The following is a 17,704-nucleotide window of genomic DNA, read 5'->3' as shown; positions in this document are numbered from 1 at the left end:
ACAATCAGACACACTTTTTGGCCTTTATAAGTATCCGTACGCTGTCTCGACCAACCACAAACCCCCGCAGATGAAGCGGAAGCAAAGAACCTTTCACTACTGATCAGATCATCCACTCAGACACATATGAGTCACATGCTGTTGAGCGGAGCATCCCATTGGTTTCATTCGTTATCTGTGAGGGCAGCGAACACATTTTTCAAAAAGTTTATTTTCACAACAACAATATGTTTACACACGTATTTGATTAGTCTCCATTAAGATACATTTCCATTTAAATACATCATATACGCATGCAAAAACGTTCCAAAAAGAAAAATTAACAGTTATAGCCTCGATGATTTCGCCTCCAATATGTTGCGTTTTGGCGCGCCCTATAGACAAGCGTCATTGAACTGCAGGCAAAAGCGGGTGGAAGCCACAGCCGCTAAGTTATTGAAAGGGCCGCAGAAGAGAGTGGGCGGGCTAGTCCATAAAGCGGCTCTAGGCGGGAGTTCGTGGTGCGGTTTGGCCGAGAGAGTAAAGCTGAACTCCGGACACAAATACACGGGGAGGGGAAGAGGCGTGTGGCTTCGGTCCAGCGCGGCGCCGTCCAGTTTAACTAGCACGTACAATTGGATTTACTCTTATTTCACATACCGCGATTCAAACCGTTTTGAAGAATAACACACGTTCACTCTCGTTCTGTTATCATCTCGACAACAAACGTTAGCCAGTTGCTCAAACGGACCTTTAAAATTCATTATCACGCCGGATATCGAGAAGCTGGTGGCAATTGGACGTTTTGTTGCCGTTTCAAAGTTTCCTTCGCGGATTTGTGCGTTTGTTTTTCTAAGTTTCGTGCGTTGAAGTCAGACGTTTGGGCCCACAACAGTCTCCCGTGTGCGGAGAGCAGATACAGGTGAGTAAACTCATGTGAGCGAGTATGGCGTTTAATTTCATCCCAGTTTACTACTCTGTATGGTTTTAGAGTGTCGTTTTACCCACATATGAACAGTTGAGGCGTTTATTTGACATTTGATGTTAGCATGTCGAGCTAACTGAGTTCCTGCTAGCTTTCTTCCCATTATTTAAGTCTTTAGCCTGTAGGCTAACGCGCAGTCCGTCTGTTTCACGCACTGTCAGACTAATATTATTATTTACCTTCTGCTACTCACAAGTTGACGTTGTAGATGTAAATGTTTGTTTTAGTTATGTCATTTTGCGAAAATGAGTTAACTTTTTAAAGGCTGGCTTGAGTTTGACTGCTGGTAGCTGTCTGTTGTATTGGGGGATTTGGCCTTTCATGTCCTTTGACACATATAGATAGACGTCGTCAGAAATCTTCTATTCACCTGTTTTTGTTTCATGTCATTTTATGTAAAGTTAGCTTGCATATGATTTATGTGTGTCGTTGTGTTTTTGTTGTTTTCGATTGATATCTTTTCTACCGCTGGCGCTTTCATATTTATGTAACGTTACTCTCCCAATGTAAACATCCCCCATGTGTTGAGATTTAAAACGGCTGTCTGAGTCGGCCTTAAAAATTATGAAAAATCAGTTATATTAGTAAGATTTTTTTGTAGCTATGAGATTATCATGACTAAGCAGATGAGCAGATTGTATAATATTTTGCATCATTAATTCAGATTGGCGCAGTAAATCTTTTTGTTATAAATAAATGGGTATATATTCCTGGCATCTGTTTACTACATATGCTTGAACCCCTTGACGTTAAAAAGTGTACTGCTTCTTACATTTTATAAAAAAACAGACAATCTTGGCAACTAAAACTTCTGCCCTAAAAAACAACCGGTCTGGGATGTGCGGTATTTTACATGCAGCAAGTGTTTGTAGGTTTTGATGATGTCGGCTCATTCAGTGAAGCCTTCCATAGTCAATATTGACCAGTCAGCTTTAATGTACAATTTAAATTTAAAGTCGGCATGAAATAAAAAAAATCATTCTAATTGTTTTACACAGTGATGAAGTATTATAAATGATTTATCCGTGCATATCATTATTTTTTTTTTAAAATGCACTTGTAATCTTTAATCAAAAACGTTAACCTCCTCCCCCTCTCGAAACGACCTCTCTTCGTTTCTGGTCACAGGAATGGCGCGAAGGCTGGGCTGCATGACTGATTGGATCGTTAAAAGATGAAAGATTTTTTTTTCTAAGGCCAGTTTGCAATCTGCTGTCAACGTGTCTACACCGGACGCGGCGCGTTCATGAGATTGTCGCGTCGCGCCGCATCCAGTGTGGACAAAATGTTAAATTATAATGGGTTCTAATGCGTTCTTTTCTCATCGCGCCGCGTCCGGTGTAGACATGGTGACAGATTGCAAACGGGCATTCAAATCTTTCACCTTTTTACGATCCAATCAGTTGTTGGTGGATGAAATCAAGTCCCGCCCTACATTTTTTTTCTCATTTCAGAAGTTGTTTGATACGAAAAAAAAGAAAGTCGCTGCTTCCGTTTCATGCTGACTTTAAAACGTTGTACGTGTAGAATGTTTCGTTTTACCCTGGTTTTAACTTGACTCAAAAATATTTATTCACTTATGATTTATTAACTTATGTTCAAAACCTGTATATGATTCTTTCTTCTGTGGAGGAAGATATTTTGTGTATTTATTGTGTTTGTGTATGAGATTTGTCAGTGAGTTTGTCTCCATACAATGGAAGTCAACGGGGCCAATGTTGTTTGGTTACCAACATTTTTCAAAATATCTTATTTTGTGTTGCGCAGTAATACAGGTTTAGAATGACATAAGTGTGAGAGAATTTTAAAATAAAGATTTTTGGGGTAAACTATCCCTTTATGTATTTTGCAGGATATATGGTATGCAGTAGGGCAATTCCAGTGTTTTGGATGTGACTTTGTCAAAATAAATTCTCAGAAAATGTGTTTATTACCAATATATTAAAGCATCTGTTTATATTCTACTCAACCCCTCATTATTTGAGTCCAGATATCAGAAAAATATCAGTCTATTTTAAAAAAGAGAAAAAATTATACGTTATGATGAAATATGGATGCGACAAAAATTGAATGCAATGCACATTTTTGAGAATCACTTATAATATATAAGCTTTACTCTTGATATTGAAGTAGATTTATTGTTCATATTTAGTGTAATTTTGGTTTAGGATGTGGTTTATTATACCAGTGTCAACTGTCTCTGTTCATGTTTCTTTAAATATATTGCAAGCAATGTATTGTATCAGTGTTTTTGTGGCGGACAGCTCAACTGTTTACACTGTCTTCTAAATGGAGTTGCACAATTTTTCTGTTTCGTTCTCATCACCCGCAGTTCCCTGGCGGTCTGGAGAGCTCTGCATACGGAGCTAGAACCTGGACAGCTCATGACTTCAGACCAGGAAGGAAAAACTATTGTGGAGCCACAGGTGCAACAGTCACAGGAAGCGAAGGAGAAAGAGATTCCACTTTTGGTAAAGTATACGTCACACAATGCTAGTTTATCTTTCTAAGTGTTTTGCTTACCAGGAGACTGATATGGGACTTATTAACAAAACAGCTGAGACACCCCTCCCAGCTTTGGGCGTTGTGAAAAGGCATTTGTGTGAACCACCCTTGTGTTTTGGGCCTGTGCCAAGCAGCAGATCCCATTCATACAATGCAAGTACAGCATCCATTAAAGCACCAATCATTGGGGAGATCTCGCATTTGAGTGACAGGCCCATGTGAGTCACTTGTATAAATTTAAAAGGGCTATTTCGGGTCTGGGGAGGGGGCTTAGCAGGCAAATCGTGTGCCTCTGTCTCTCTTTCCCTCTCCGAGGAGCTTGTGAGAGGAGCTACAAGTTGTGCGGTGGATTGTGAAGAAGTTTCTCCTCTCACGAAATTAAAAGCATGGGGTGTTGTTTCAGCAAGGAGCTGAACCCTAACTTGGTCAGCGAGAGAACGAGTCTTTTACTAGCTGATATTCCTAACGGTTCTGCGATAAAAGACAGCGGAGAGCGTGCGTGGTCTGTTGCTGATCTGGCCGAAGAGAAGCTATCTCAAAATGGGAACGTAAATGCTGCTTTAGATGCCGGCTGTGACGAGTCGAGCACAAACTTGTCAGCGAGTCTCCGTGCCATTAGAGAGGGTGGTAGCAGCATACAAGATGGGACAGCATCTTGGGACGCCCCTGACAGCGACCCACCTGTCCACGAGTCTACGGTACAAAAAGGAAATGCAGGGAAAGATATCGACAATGGGCAAATGAAGAAAACGGAAACATTAAAGTCTCTGAAACAAAGAATTGCCGAAACTGCCATAATGAGAGCCAAATGGTTTTGCGAAGGTCACCCGTCTCATTTTGAAGAATTAACTGACAGCAAGAGCGAGAACACCACACTGAAGGAAAATCAGTCATGCGTTTTAAAGGATCAGCACTTGGGTGAATCTGTTAATGCAAAAGAGGAACAAATAAACATGTCGTGGGAAGTGCACGGCGAACAATCAAAACATGTGTCCACTCCAAACCATGTCAGCTGTATGCTCAATAAATGCTCTGGGAGCCCAGTAAAGCCGTATGAGTCAGCCGAGGGAAATTCTGAGCTTGTGATTACCAACCGTGGCTTTAAAAAAGAGCAGAGTTTCTACAGCATCTGTTTGATTGATTTGGAGGATCTGGGGAGTGAGTGTGGGCACCAATCTGTGACAGAGGCTGACGCAGTCAGGTACGCAAGCTCACCAGCTGTCTCCGAAAAGGCTTCGCTTGATAATTCATTACCCCCAGAGGACCACACAATATCAGATTCGGGCTGTTTATGTGAAATTGCAGCAACACCACAAACGGCGAAAGAACCCTTAGAGAAGAGCGTGTCCGAGTGTTTTACCAGTCTACCAGTACACGTGCCATTTAAAAATGAGGAAAATGCCCTCCCAGATCGTCTAAAAATATTTCCCGGACAGGAAAATATAAAACTTTCATCTGAAAATGTTTTCAGTCCTTGTAAAGATGCCGAGAACACGTGTGCAATTGAAAACATGTGTAAAGAGCGTGGCCATGAGGAAGAAAGTCAAGTCGCCTGTGTTCTCTGTACTGTAGAGGACGCCATTGATCAACCCTCTCAAAATCTGCTTGAACAAAATGGACAGGTGTCTATCCTGAAGTCGAGTCCAGATACCACGTGGTCACAGGGGGACTTTGGTAACCTACTTCTAAGCCAGCAAGACCCTTGTAGTAGCTCTGGTTACAGTGGCACAGATGTGGAGCATACGTCTGAACTGAATGTGCACAACAGAGTTTTGGATGGATGTGAGTTGAGACCTCCTCAGCAAGACTTCAGTGGCCCTCCGGATGATTTTGTACACCACAAATTTGAACTGGAATCTGAGAAAGAACACAGTTTAAGTAAAAGTGTCGACTTTGGAGAATCCATGTGCGTAAATGTTGAGAAGACACCGATTGATGTTGTGTTCGATGATGTTGATGATTCTCGTTCTTCACTTGTCGACTTAAATGCAGGTATCGTCGAATCTGATCACAGTGCTTCCAAGAATTCCCAGATTGAGGAAGTTAACAACAAACCACTGGATGTTTTATCTGCGGCAGAAATCTTAGATGAGACCGATTCCTCTCAAAACGTTGAACATTTAAAACAAATCTTAAAATCTCATCTGGTTAGCGATCATTTAGATTCACATTATTGCTTTAAGACTGAAGTTGAACCGAAACAAATGTCAACACTGGTGGAGGACATGTTCAATCTTTGCCAGTCTAGTCTATTGCAAATTGAAGGAACCGAATCCGATATCTTAAAGCTTGGTGAGGCATGTAAAGATTCCAATAATCCAGCTCACATAGACAAAGAAATACACAAAGGTCCCCACCTTGCTTATAATGTTGAAGAAGAGGAGATGGGATTGAATTTAGGCACAGACGTCTACACTTGCAGTGTTTTTCCCAGTGCCCAGGTGGTTGTGTCAGAATCTTGTGACTTTCCAAACGGGGAACAGAATGTAGAACCAAATGCAAATTTTGCAAGTGCTGAACTGTGCGCAAGAGACGTAAGAGCGGATGCTCTTGTGGACACCTTGAACTTTGACGTCACGACTAAATGTGATGAAAACCATACAGAAGTTGATCATCAAAATACAGGTTTTTCTTCTATTGTTGAAGTTTTCACAAACGCACTGCCTGCAGCTGATCTCTCTCAAAGCAATGCCACCCAGGTTGAAAAACCATGCAATAATATCTGTAATAATGAAAATCCGGTTGCATTGAGTCATTTAATACAGGTGGGAACCGAATTGCCTGCAGCACATGAAGAAATCATGGACAGTGAAATAGTAGAGACGTGTTTACAACATGTTGCTGGCGGTTGCTTCAGTGAGGATGAACGGAAGAGACTGGATGAGGTTTGTTTATGTGCCGATGATGGCGAAACCGATGTAGAAATATCAGCGCCACAGGGAATTATCCCGTCTTTGGAGCTGGCTAGTCGCCTACATGATGTCGTTCCCTACAGTGACTGTATGAAATCTGCTTGTTTTGCTGATGGACCATGTCAATCTGAAGCGTTAAGTGCCTTTGATTGCTCATTGAAAAATGAAAGTGCTTGCCAGGGTGCTGCTTCAGAACAGCCTGCCAATGACACGCAACGATCTTCAGTTACATGCAGTCGAGAGCACGGAGACCTTCGAGACACGTGCGTGATCTCCTCTGAAACGGGAGGAGCTGGTGTTGACTGCGGCATTCCTCGCGTGAGTTCCCCAGAACTGTCACTTGAAACTGGAGAGACGCAGTCATGTGCCATACAAGGCCACGAAGGCAGTTATGCGTCCATCGAGAGCTCTTCACCAACCGTGCCACACGGTGGCCAACTTCTAACGTGTGACTCTTCTGTTTGCAAAGCATCTGATTTCAATCCGTGTGATTTGAAAGACATTGTTGATGTGAGTCACAAAGCAGATTTTGTACAGAAACCAATTCCGTTACCGGTTGAACCTGACCAGGTTGATGTTTATGCCACAACACCATCTTATGAGATACATCTGCTTAATAACATTCAATGCACTGGTTCTGCGCGTACTGAAAAGACTGGGGAATTGGCTTGTGTTGATGAATTGGATGGCGAGCAGGGAATGCTGAGTATGGTGACTGACCTTCTTGGGAAGTCAGAGTTGAGCGATGATGCGGACTGTCTTCCGGTGTGGGCGGAAGATCCACATGCCCTGTTTCCTGATAACCAGTCATGTGCTTTGGTGTCAGCATGGGGCCGTGCTGTTTGTAACACGAACATTACCGTCCAGCATGATTGTGAATCTGACCCTGTTGAATCGGAGGATTTTCAGACTTCAATGGCATTCATTGCACCCTACCCTTATAACCTGTTAGTGAATGATGGGTCTTGTGTTTGGGACTGGCAGAATGCTTACGATGAACTTGTGAGTAGACTCACAGGTTTGTTTAGTCTTGTGTGTTGAGGTCACTGTATATATATGAATGTGAAGCAACTGTAAGGTGCCCACAGTTGATATTGCATTATAGATTGTGCAGAGGCTAATGCAAACCACACGTCTAACAGGGTTTCTCCTCTTGAAGGAATCTTCCAAGATTTCGGACCTCAATCCCAATGCAAAGGCATGGGCCAATTACATGCCTAAACCGCAGGCCTCTGCTCCAACCTGCACGGATTCTGAGCGGTCATGGGTGGATGCGGACGATGACCCGTCAGATATCATCTCAGGAGGTAAAGCACCATTAAACTGCATGTAAAATATTATGACTGTGTAATGATTAATCGCATCCAGGGTACAAGTTTGTGTTTACATAACATGTCTGTGTACTGTGCATATTAATTTTGTGTTTATAGGGAATTATTAGGAAATAATCACATGTAAATTGTAGTGCTGTCCAAGGTTATTTTAGTTTACTAAAATGTAAAACGTTTCTGTTCATTGAAATCATATAAAATGTTGACCTAAAAACGATTGGAAAATCTTAACTAAAGGAAAAATTAACAAAAAAACCCGAAATAAGTTTAAAGCACTAAAGTTATAATAATAAACAAAAGCTATAATAAAACTAAATGTAAATGTAAAAACTAAACTAAAAATTAATTAATCTTATGTAGCAACATAAAAAATAAACAAATAAATTATAAAATGACAAAAGCATATACCACAATTGCCAAAACTTTAACAAAACAGTTAACATAAAAACTAAAAATCTAAAAATAAAAGCTAATTTAAAATATTAATAAAACTGTAATAACTCTGTTGCTGTCAAATGACAATTAATCAAATTGCAATTAATCGCACATTTTTTTAGTTTACATAATATATGCCTGTGTACTGTGCATATTAATTTTGTTTTATGTTCATTAATTAATTCTGGATGCGATTTATCGCGATTAATTGTTTGACAGCCCTAATTTATATTTATGTATTATTTAAATGATAAATAAACATTTAATGCTTTTTATATTTTCTTAATATATATATATATATATATATATAATATGTGTGTTTATAAATACAAAATTGATATGCAAAGTACACAGACATGTAATATGTTAACACAAACTGTTATTTTGGATGCGTTTATTTGATCGGTTGACGGCACTAATTACAATTTTCTTTATTCAATAAATGCCATGTTGTTCCAAGCCTGCTTTACTTTCTTGTGAGGAACTTGTTTGACATTATTTAATAAATTGTGGTGTTTTATTATTTACAGTGAATGAATTGTAAGGCCTTGAAGCTTCAAAAATAATGTAAAATAACCGTAGGGCTTCATATGACTCCTGTGCTATTTTAAGTCTTCTAATGCAATATGATAGCTTAATGTGAGGCACCGACTGAAATTTAAACCATAAGGCATATATAAACATTGTTTATTAGTTGTTTTGAACTATTTATTTTTTGTTCACGCTAGGTTATAATAACAGTGAAGACAAAGGGAACTGGAATGAGGAACAGCATGTATCTACCACTGTAGAGCTGCCATTTGCAGCACAGCCAGAATCAGTGTACATGGGAAGCTCAGCCAGTGAGAAGGGCATTGTGTCAAACCAGAACGCCAGAATGAAAGGTAATAGCGTTTTCGTTCTCTTTTTCTGACTGTCTTCAGTTTGCTCCTATTCGGTTGTTAAGTCGTGACGTATATTCATTTCAAGCGGGGCTACAGCTCAAACAGCTGTTTATGAACACCGTTTACTCATATTGCATATGTAAGAGACACATGTATTAACTCAAAGTATACACTATAGTCACCAGGCTCACGGAATCTCCAACATTAATATTTGAATAAATTATGAAAAATAAATCGCTGAATGGCCGTTGGCATTTCGTTATGAAGATAAAGGTTAGGATCGTGGTTTTCCGTTTTATAGCTCGCCATGAGCATATATTAGCATTTTTTGTTGTTTGCCTATAGCATCTTATTGAGCGTTTGGACCCGGAAACAGTATACTGTATGACCTTCCATATATGGTGGTGCGTGACATCAGGGTTAACAAGCGGATTAAAGTTGTGTACTGTTCTATTCTCACTATAATGCGAGACACCACAATCAGTTACAGATTTTCGTTATCGCGCTCTTAATAAATAAATATTTGTTTATTTGTTTGTGCAGGAGTGGATGACTCGGACTCCTCCAGACAGCTTGAGGACCTTCAAGAACAGCTGAAGGCAACACTGGAGTTCTGCCTCTCTAGGTGATTACTAGCAATGTCACAGCTGATCACATTGAGCTAGCGTTTTGATTTGCAGCTGATCTTGACCGAAGCATTAGCCCTGAATTCAAGGTTTTTTTGCCCTTTGCTTTGTTTTGAAAACCTTGGATTTGACCTTTGGAACGTAATGTAGCCCTATCTTCCAGACTTCCAAGTGTCAATATGTCATTAAAGTGTTACACAAATGTATTATCCCTGGAATCAGACTTTTTGATTTCGTTCGCCTGTCCTTTTGTGTACATCATGTTCCTAAAAGGCTCTGTTCTCTTCCAGGGAGAATCTAGCAAACGACATGTACCTCATCTCACAAATGGACAGCGACCAGTATGTGCCAATAGTGACTTTAGCAAACCTCGATCAAATCAAGAAACTCACCACTGACGTGGATCTCATTGCAGACATCTTAAAAAGTGAGTTGCACTGTTCCAGCAGTCGTATCTGTGGGGTTTGTTTTTGGGGGTTTGATACTAATTATTCATTGTTGACTGTAGCTTTGCCTCTTGTCCAACTGGACAAATGTGGAGAGAAAGTACGGCCCAATCAGAACCGCTGTATCGTCATTCTCAGAGAAGTTCCTGAGGCCACTCCCCTGGAGGTATGCAACATGCCATCATCTCTGTCTTTTACATTTTCTTATTATTTTTATGCATTTGGCAGATGCTTTTTGTCCATTTTTACATTTCAGTGTCTCACCTAGGTTTACGGCTTTGGGGGGGGGGCTGCGATCTCTATATTTGTTTTGCAACGGAGGTCCAGACAATACTTTTTTTTAATAAATAATGTTAAATCGATCAATCTAATGTTTTATCAGGCCATTTACTTTATATTCTGATAGCCACAGTCTGTATGAAACAGAAGGTCTGGTAACTGAGAAAATGTGTTGTAGGCTCTGGTGCTGAAGCGAAGTCCCAGTGGTCTATTTTAATATTTAAAAAAACTACTGACAACAAAATGTAACAACTGAAATAAATATATCATGAGCAGGAGTACTTACAAAGTTACTAACAGCCTTTCCATGCCATTCATACTAGAACCGATTCTAAATATTCTTTCCAATTAAAACACGATTCACAATGAAATGCTCTTAACATGTTGATTATTTATGCTATTAATATCATAAATGCTATACGTTTTATAATCTGTCACAAACCTATATAGCAAACAGTAAACTGACTGACAGCTAAAAATACTTTATTACTGCTGCATTTTCGTTTACTTAAGCGTTACAGAAAAAGTGTCCATTTATTTACCTGCTCTTGGCACGTGCGTGTGCGTGTGTGTGCGCGCACATCGGGTCAGAACTCAATACAGAGAGCAGAGGAGAATTGTAAAGGCGTGACCACGTAGAAACAGAAATGACATGCCACCATGTACATAAGATTAATAACATAACGCTATTTAGTTTGTTTAATACGAGAACAAGGTATAGACATGTTATATAGGAAAGTAACCTTAAATGACTTCTCTTGTGATCTAACACTACATAAAAATTAAATTAACGTGAACATCAAGGGGGGCGGGAGGTGCCGATGGAGCGGCGGGGTGCCCCCTAAGGTAATGGTCGGGGAAACACTGCATTTTATAAGTAAGGTATGATTGGTTTCTGCGTTGTGTTGCTAGTGTCACGCCTTATCAGCTGTTAAGCTTTTTATGACTCTGTTTTTAAAAGATGTTTGTTTGGCTTTCGTTTTTTTACAGGAAGTTGAAGCGCTGTTTAAGAGTGAAAACCTACCCAAATTTATCAACTGTGAGTTTGCCTACAACGACAACTGGTTTATCACCTTTGAATCCGAGGCAGATGCTCAGCTGGTAAATGTCTGATTTTTCTTTTGATTCGATCATCTCCGATTCTAGCCTCTGGATTTTTAATAAGCCTCACTTGCTGTTCCTAAGCTTCATACTTTGCTTGTTTTCAGGCATATCAGTATCTCAGAGAAGAGGTAAAAACATTTCAAGGAAAGCCGATTAAGGTAGCGTGACATTTTTGATACTACGTTTTATTTTTCATATGCAAGTGTTGCAGGTATGAATGTTAACACATATACACATTTGCATGAATTGTTAGGCTAGAATAAAGGCCAAGGCCATTGCCGTCAACACCTTTGTGCCAAAGAATGGGTATCGGCCAGTCGACGTGTCCTCGAATGTCCAGCAGCGCTACACCCCCTACTACATCCCACCTGTGTATGGAGCACAGCAGCAGTTTCCTCTTTACCGGCTGGTGACCCCTCAGGGCTGGTCAGCTACCCAGAGTTACCTGGACCCTACACTGGTTAGTGCAATGTTTGGGAAATATCTTTGTTTTCTTTCCTGCTGGACTGTGTGTCTGGAGTAGAATGTCTTTATTAAAAAGATTTATTGCTCTTTTTTCTTCCTCCTCCAGGTTACTCCATTTCCCAGCCCTGCGTTTATTAATGGCTTTGCTGGTTCTCCGACTTTTAAATCAGCCACTTCTCCACTAACTGTCAGACAATTCGCACCTCGAAACAGGTACTTTATTTTTTTAAATCTCTTACAGTGAAAACATCTGTTAAATATATTTATACAGCACTTTCAAGTGTGCAGGCAGGCTTTGCTTTATAATGAAAAGTTCACAGCTGTCAGCGTCATCTGTTTACATTAGCGCAACACTTTTTGTTTATTAAGCTTCATCTGAAGCCATATTTACATCTGTTATTAATATTTGGAATCAATTGGCAGATAAGACTAAGCTAAATACAACTGTGAGCAAGTTTAATTTTGTGATCTGACAACTTGTATTCAAAGGTAGTTGGAAGTGCATTTGACTACATTATATTTGTAGCATGAACGCTAATGTGCTCCAATGCATCCCGAATGACAAACAACAACTTACTCGACTATAAATCAACTAGAACAGCCTTTGGCAGTGTTGTTGCTTTTAAAGAAAACAACTGTTCAGAACATTTTTAATCTGCATTATGTCAACATCCAGCGGCATTAAATCAAAGCTGTATACATTTCATCCGCACAGGAACCACAACAAATTGCACATTCGGCTCACGGCAGACCGTGGAACCACTCTGCTGGACAGCCCCGCCACTTTCTCGACCTTCCCTTCGGAGAGAGTCCCCAACGGGACACGTCCTCCACAGGCACATCACATGGGTAGTCGACCACGGTTACCGATCGGGCCGGGCTATCCTAGGCGGGATCAGGTGGGAAGCGGCCGGATGGAAGTGAACGGGGCGGATTATTCTGTAAATTCAGGACGGGGAAGGTAACAAAACACCAGCTGAACATGGACTCAGTCCAGATCCTGATTCTCTTTATGGCTTAAACTTGATTGCATTTGTTTCTTTTAAAGAAGAGGCGGCTTTGGTTACAGGAAAAGACGAGAAGACAACAAGTTCCCAGTATGTATTTGAATTAAATGCATTAAAAACTTAGCTTTAATAAATTGACCAGAATTGTGTTATACATTGAAAGCTGCGCAAAAATTAAAAATGTAAAATTTTTGCATTTATTTATGTGTATGTGAAGGTAGCTCCATCACAGTAGCGGTGGATGTTGAGATGGATGTGCATTTATTGTCCTTGGCAGCTCATGTTTTCATGTTTGTGTTTGGCAGAGAGCAGCCACGCAGTCGCCCCCTCCCGTTCAGGAGCGCGCTCCCTCCCCCAGCTTTGAGCTGGGACTGTCCAGCTTTCCTCCTCTGCCTGGAGCTGCGGGAAATCTGAAGCCTGAAGTTAAAACTGAAAACAGCCTCGACAACCGACTGTCTGACATCGTCACCGGAGCAGTGAAAGACAAGGTTTTTCTATCAGTCGCTTTTGTAACGCGTCTTTGTTTTAATGCTGCAGGATCAAAAAAAATTGGTTTAATGTGTATTTTAGTACTTAATTTTAATTACGGAGTCATTTTTAATATTCAACTTTAATATTCAACTAATTAATAATGTACTTACTATAAAGGTTCCAATTGGGGTTAGTTGTTTGAAATTAGGCATTACCGACTGTTTTGACTGTAGCAAGTTAATTTGTGAAGTTATAATAAAGGCTTACGAAATCTCAAAAAAGGAGAGAACATTTCAGCCGACCTCGCCATCAGCCAATCACGACGAGCCCTTGGGTTTCTTACGTATTTTTTGCGTGCGAGTTCCTGGTTGAAGCGTCCAGCTGTTAATGTTTGTTCACGCTGTCCTTGTATTGAGAGTTTCACAGAGGCGTCTTTGTCTCTTGACAGCCTCTAAATAAGGATGTGATCACCAGCCGTGTGATCTCAGGGACCTCCAAAGAATCCGTGCAGGCCGCTCCCGCTGTTCAGATCCCAGTGGACCAGCAACCCTCACCCTCTCCAGCCCCTACAAAGTGGGTTCCTCTGGTCATTATATAATAAAATGCTCTTGAAGTATAAAATCTGGATCTTTTGTAATATGCGGTGTTTGCGTTTTCACAGCCTGACACCTGTAGAACAACCTAAAGAGATGCAGACACCTGCAGAGAAATGCTCCGTCACACCTGCTGCTAAAACCGCACCACTGAGCAATCCAGTGACGGTGAGTGTTCGAGAAAGTTTACGATTAGCATTTTAAGATCCAAGATTGATGTTTAAATCGATTCATCCATTGGATGCTTATGATCGACCAGGAGCCCCGAAAGCCGAGCTATGCAGAGATCTGTCAAAGGATAAGAGAGGCACCCACACAGCAGCCTCCTGCAGATCCCCGACCTCCCATCTCCACCGCCGACGACATCAAAACCCCAGACTCCGCAGAACGCAGATGCAAAGAATCCGCGAGCGTCAGAGAGACACCGAAATGCCATCAGGGTGCCGGAGACGGAGGGACGGCGGGCACCACTTCCTTCCACCAATCCTGAGGATCCGGCTCTGCTTCCGGGACCGAATGGGAACAATCTGTTTGTCAGGGCTTCTCAAGTCCTCGCTAACTCACCATCTCTACGAGTACACGCATAGACAGCTTGTCACTGGAATCAGGGCCTATAGACAAAAGCACTTGTGCGTTAAGGGTTTGTCCTTTTTCATTTTTCCTTTTGTCCTTTGTTTGTTTTCCAAGGAAATGAACCAGCACCAGTTGGAGAATAACTATTTAAATACGTTATGTCAGAGCTCAGTGCTTTTTTTTGTCGTTTAAACTTCAAGTAGAGCTGTTGGAAGGAAATACAGATTTTTGAATAGTGCTGATCCTAAAACCCTTTTCTTTCCCTTTTTAAAAAAAGTGATATGTATATAATTTTGCTGACAAGTGTCTTGGTAGCGGCATCACCGGGAGCAGTCTGTACGTGCGCGCCCGGCGGTCCCAGCCATTACAAATGCATGAGTGAGACTTTTGTGTAAATCCATTTTGTGTTTTCCATTTTTATGTTCGGATGTTCCAGCACTGGAGTGACGTTTTCGAGCTCTGAATTATTTTTTTACATGCTAATCCTCTATCAATTGTAATGATGTGATATTGTAGCAGGTGTATGTAAACCTGTTTCTGTGTGCATGCTTTTTTATGTTTTTGATTTTTTTCCCCCCCGTTTTGTTTTCTTTTAAACCTTTTAATGGCACACATTATAGTTTCTCTACTTGCCATTGTTTGCGAAGAATCCACTCTGATGCCCCGGCATTCAATTCTGGAAGATCTCACACAGCGAAGTCCTCAGGTTGTGAGGGTGAAACGTGTTCATGTGCCTAGTCTGCTGTGATCTAAACCATTGATGGCTATATTGTTTGTTTCTTAGCTTTGTTTGTTTTGTTTGTTTGTTATCCTGGTGTGGTGCTACGGTTCGTCACATGGTTAATTCGGTGCTTTGAGTAAATTGAGGGGCAGACACCCAAAATGCACCAACGTCTATCCTATGACCTTCACCGATTCGCTTTCATGTCACCACATATATAAAGCGTGGGATCGTGTAGATTTTATATAGTGACGTATACATAAAGAGCAAAAGATCTGAGCCTTCAGCACACTTAGACCAGCGCTGTTTCGTGGGTTTTTTCCTTTATGCATAATTGTTTCGGTGTACATCTCGCACTCGACGTGCCCCTCGTTCATGCATATTCTGTTCATCGGTCGTTCAGTTAATTGGTTCTCATTAACGTTTCAGATTGTCTTGGGCTGAACAAGACGGACAGTTATTTTGATGTCTTCCTGCAGCGTTGAGCACGTGCAGAACGCTTCGAGATGTTTGTCACAGTCTGTTGTTTATATTCTCTCGTATCTTTCCTGTGACTCATTTTTGTTTTTGTCTGTTAAACAAAAAAAATCGCTTTTGTTGTTTCTCTGAATGCAACTAATCACTTGTCCATCAATAAATGAAGCATACTGTTGTTCAAATAGTGAAGGTTTTATGTAAACCTTGAAAAAAATGAAACGAACCAGAAACATCACACATAAGTTAACAGTGTTTGAAAACTTGAATTTTATTTAAACTTGAAAAATATCTCTGCCTTAACTTTTTAGATGATAGTTTGGAGGTCTTTTTTCTTTGAATTCCAAAAGTGTAGAAACGGGATGATGTAGTGGAGGCATCACAGCGCCTTTGTCACTGCGTTTGTGTAGCACAATACTTTTGGGGTTGAGATGGGATTATTGTTTTGTTTCGTTCACCTCTGTGTAAATGCTTGTAGTCTAAACTGTAGTACATGTATGCACTCGTATGTGTGTGCTTTTTCTGTACAGATGTAAATAATTGGAAAAATGTTAAAAAGGTACCCTAAAATTGGTTATGAGAAAATGTATGGAAAAAATAAATAAATGTTAATTAAAAATCGGATTTGAAGTCTGGCTGTGTTTTTATTTTTTTATTAATTTACCCCAAAGCAGCTTTTACATCCTTTGAAGAGTGTCATGATTGTATTTTTGAAAATAGTTAGAAAATACATCTGCATGATAATTACATAAACATATGAAAATAATTATGTTCATATATTATTCGTAATATGTTCAGTTATTTTCATGTATTCTTCCATGCCCTCTGGAACTATAGCTTGAATGGTGTGAGTTTTTATTTTCTTGAAGCATCTATGAGAATCAACAGTGTCTTGAGGTTTCTGCAGAACTCGGTTCAGAGAACTGCAAGTATTATTTGTACAATAAATATACAATTAACATATACAAATCATAGTTATATTTAAAAATATTAAGTAGGTAGTGTTAGCAAAAAGTAATAATTTATTGTGTATTAAAACATCTGTGGGGTCAATATAACCACACACATTAAATCATTGATAAAATGTTTACTTAATAGGAAGGTTAAGTCAAACATTACAATGCTTAACGTCCTGTGGTTACAAGTATGACCGCAAGATGGCGCATCATAAGCGTCAATTCTCCTTTGAGCTCATCCTTGTTCAGGACATAAAACCTATGGTCTGTATCGCCATATGATTAAAATGATCTCCAGGCTTTTCATGTCGTAGCTTTAGATTGAATTCAGTAATTCACAGACAGATTGAACTAGTCTATAGCTGGGAATAGGCCCTACGTTATATACACCGATTATAAGAGAGGAAGGTGATTTTATATACAGTAGGGCTCAAAGGTCTGACTGAGACTACTAGTTAAATTGCTCGTATTTTGCGTTTCTATTACAAAAACAGTGAAAAGGTGAATAAAAAATATTTTCTTTGTATTCTGTATGACAGCATACACTTAGGCTTCAGCTCTGATAAACCTGATGATATCCCAGCATGATTTGACAGTGTTCCAAAGCATCATTTTGTACTCCAACAGAGGTGGAAATCTGCCCCCTATATATGCTTAGATTTGGTTAATGAGTTTGAAAAAGTGCTTAAAATGTCAAAATCCTAGAACTTTGTTTCCAATTTAAAATGAAAAACAAAAAAACCAAAAATTAAGGACGCGAACATCAGAAATTGTGGAGTATAATTGTATTACCTGGTAGGCTATATTAGGTATTATATTTTATACATCAAATGATACGTATCCTGAAACATACTGCACCAAAGTAAAGATAGTCTCGCTTATTGTTAGATTTGGTATATAATATACAAAACCTTTGAATGAAAAACCCATCCTAAATTGAAAAGTGAAATTACATTAC

The 17,704-nt window shown here is 40.0% G+C and overlaps 1 protein-coding gene across 2 annotated transcripts; it reads left to right on the top strand.

Moving 5' to 3' along the window:
- Nucleotides 1–468: 468 nt before the first annotated feature.
- larp4b (La ribonucleoprotein 4B) lies at nt 469–16,414 on the top strand. Of its 2 annotated transcripts, none has more exons than XM_057322902.1 (17): nt 469–901; nt 3,297–3,435; nt 7,541–7,688; nt 8,876–9,031; nt 9,575–9,656; nt 9,948–10,084; nt 10,166–10,269; nt 11,373–11,483; nt 11,591–11,644; nt 11,740–11,946; nt 12,058–12,164; nt 12,667–12,912; nt 13,003–13,048; nt 13,264–13,446; nt 13,878–14,002; nt 14,091–14,190; nt 14,282–16,414. In XM_057322902.1, exons 2-17 carry the CDS (start codon nt 3,349–3,351, stop codon nt 14,510–14,512), a joined length of 2,124 nt encoding a protein of 707 aa, XP_057178885.1. In that variant the 5' UTR covers nt 469–901; nt 3,297–3,348; the 3' UTR covers nt 14,513–16,414. The 2 variants fall into 2 exon arrangements, with proteins under 2 accessions (XP_057178885.1, XP_057178884.1); XM_057322901.1 differs by having other exon boundaries at nt 13,000–13,048.
- Nucleotides 16,415–17,704: the final 1,290 nt, after the last annotated feature.

The sequence above is a fragment of the Triplophysa rosa genome, linkage group LG23 (genome assembly GCF_024868665.1).
Source record: "Triplophysa rosa linkage group LG23, Trosa_1v2, whole genome shotgun sequence".
Lineage (NCBI taxonomy): Eukaryota > Metazoa > Chordata > Actinopteri > Cypriniformes > Nemacheilidae > Triplophysa > Triplophysa rosa.
Note: the sequence above shows the minus strand (reverse complement) of the source record. Positions and strands in the feature narration are given on the sequence as shown.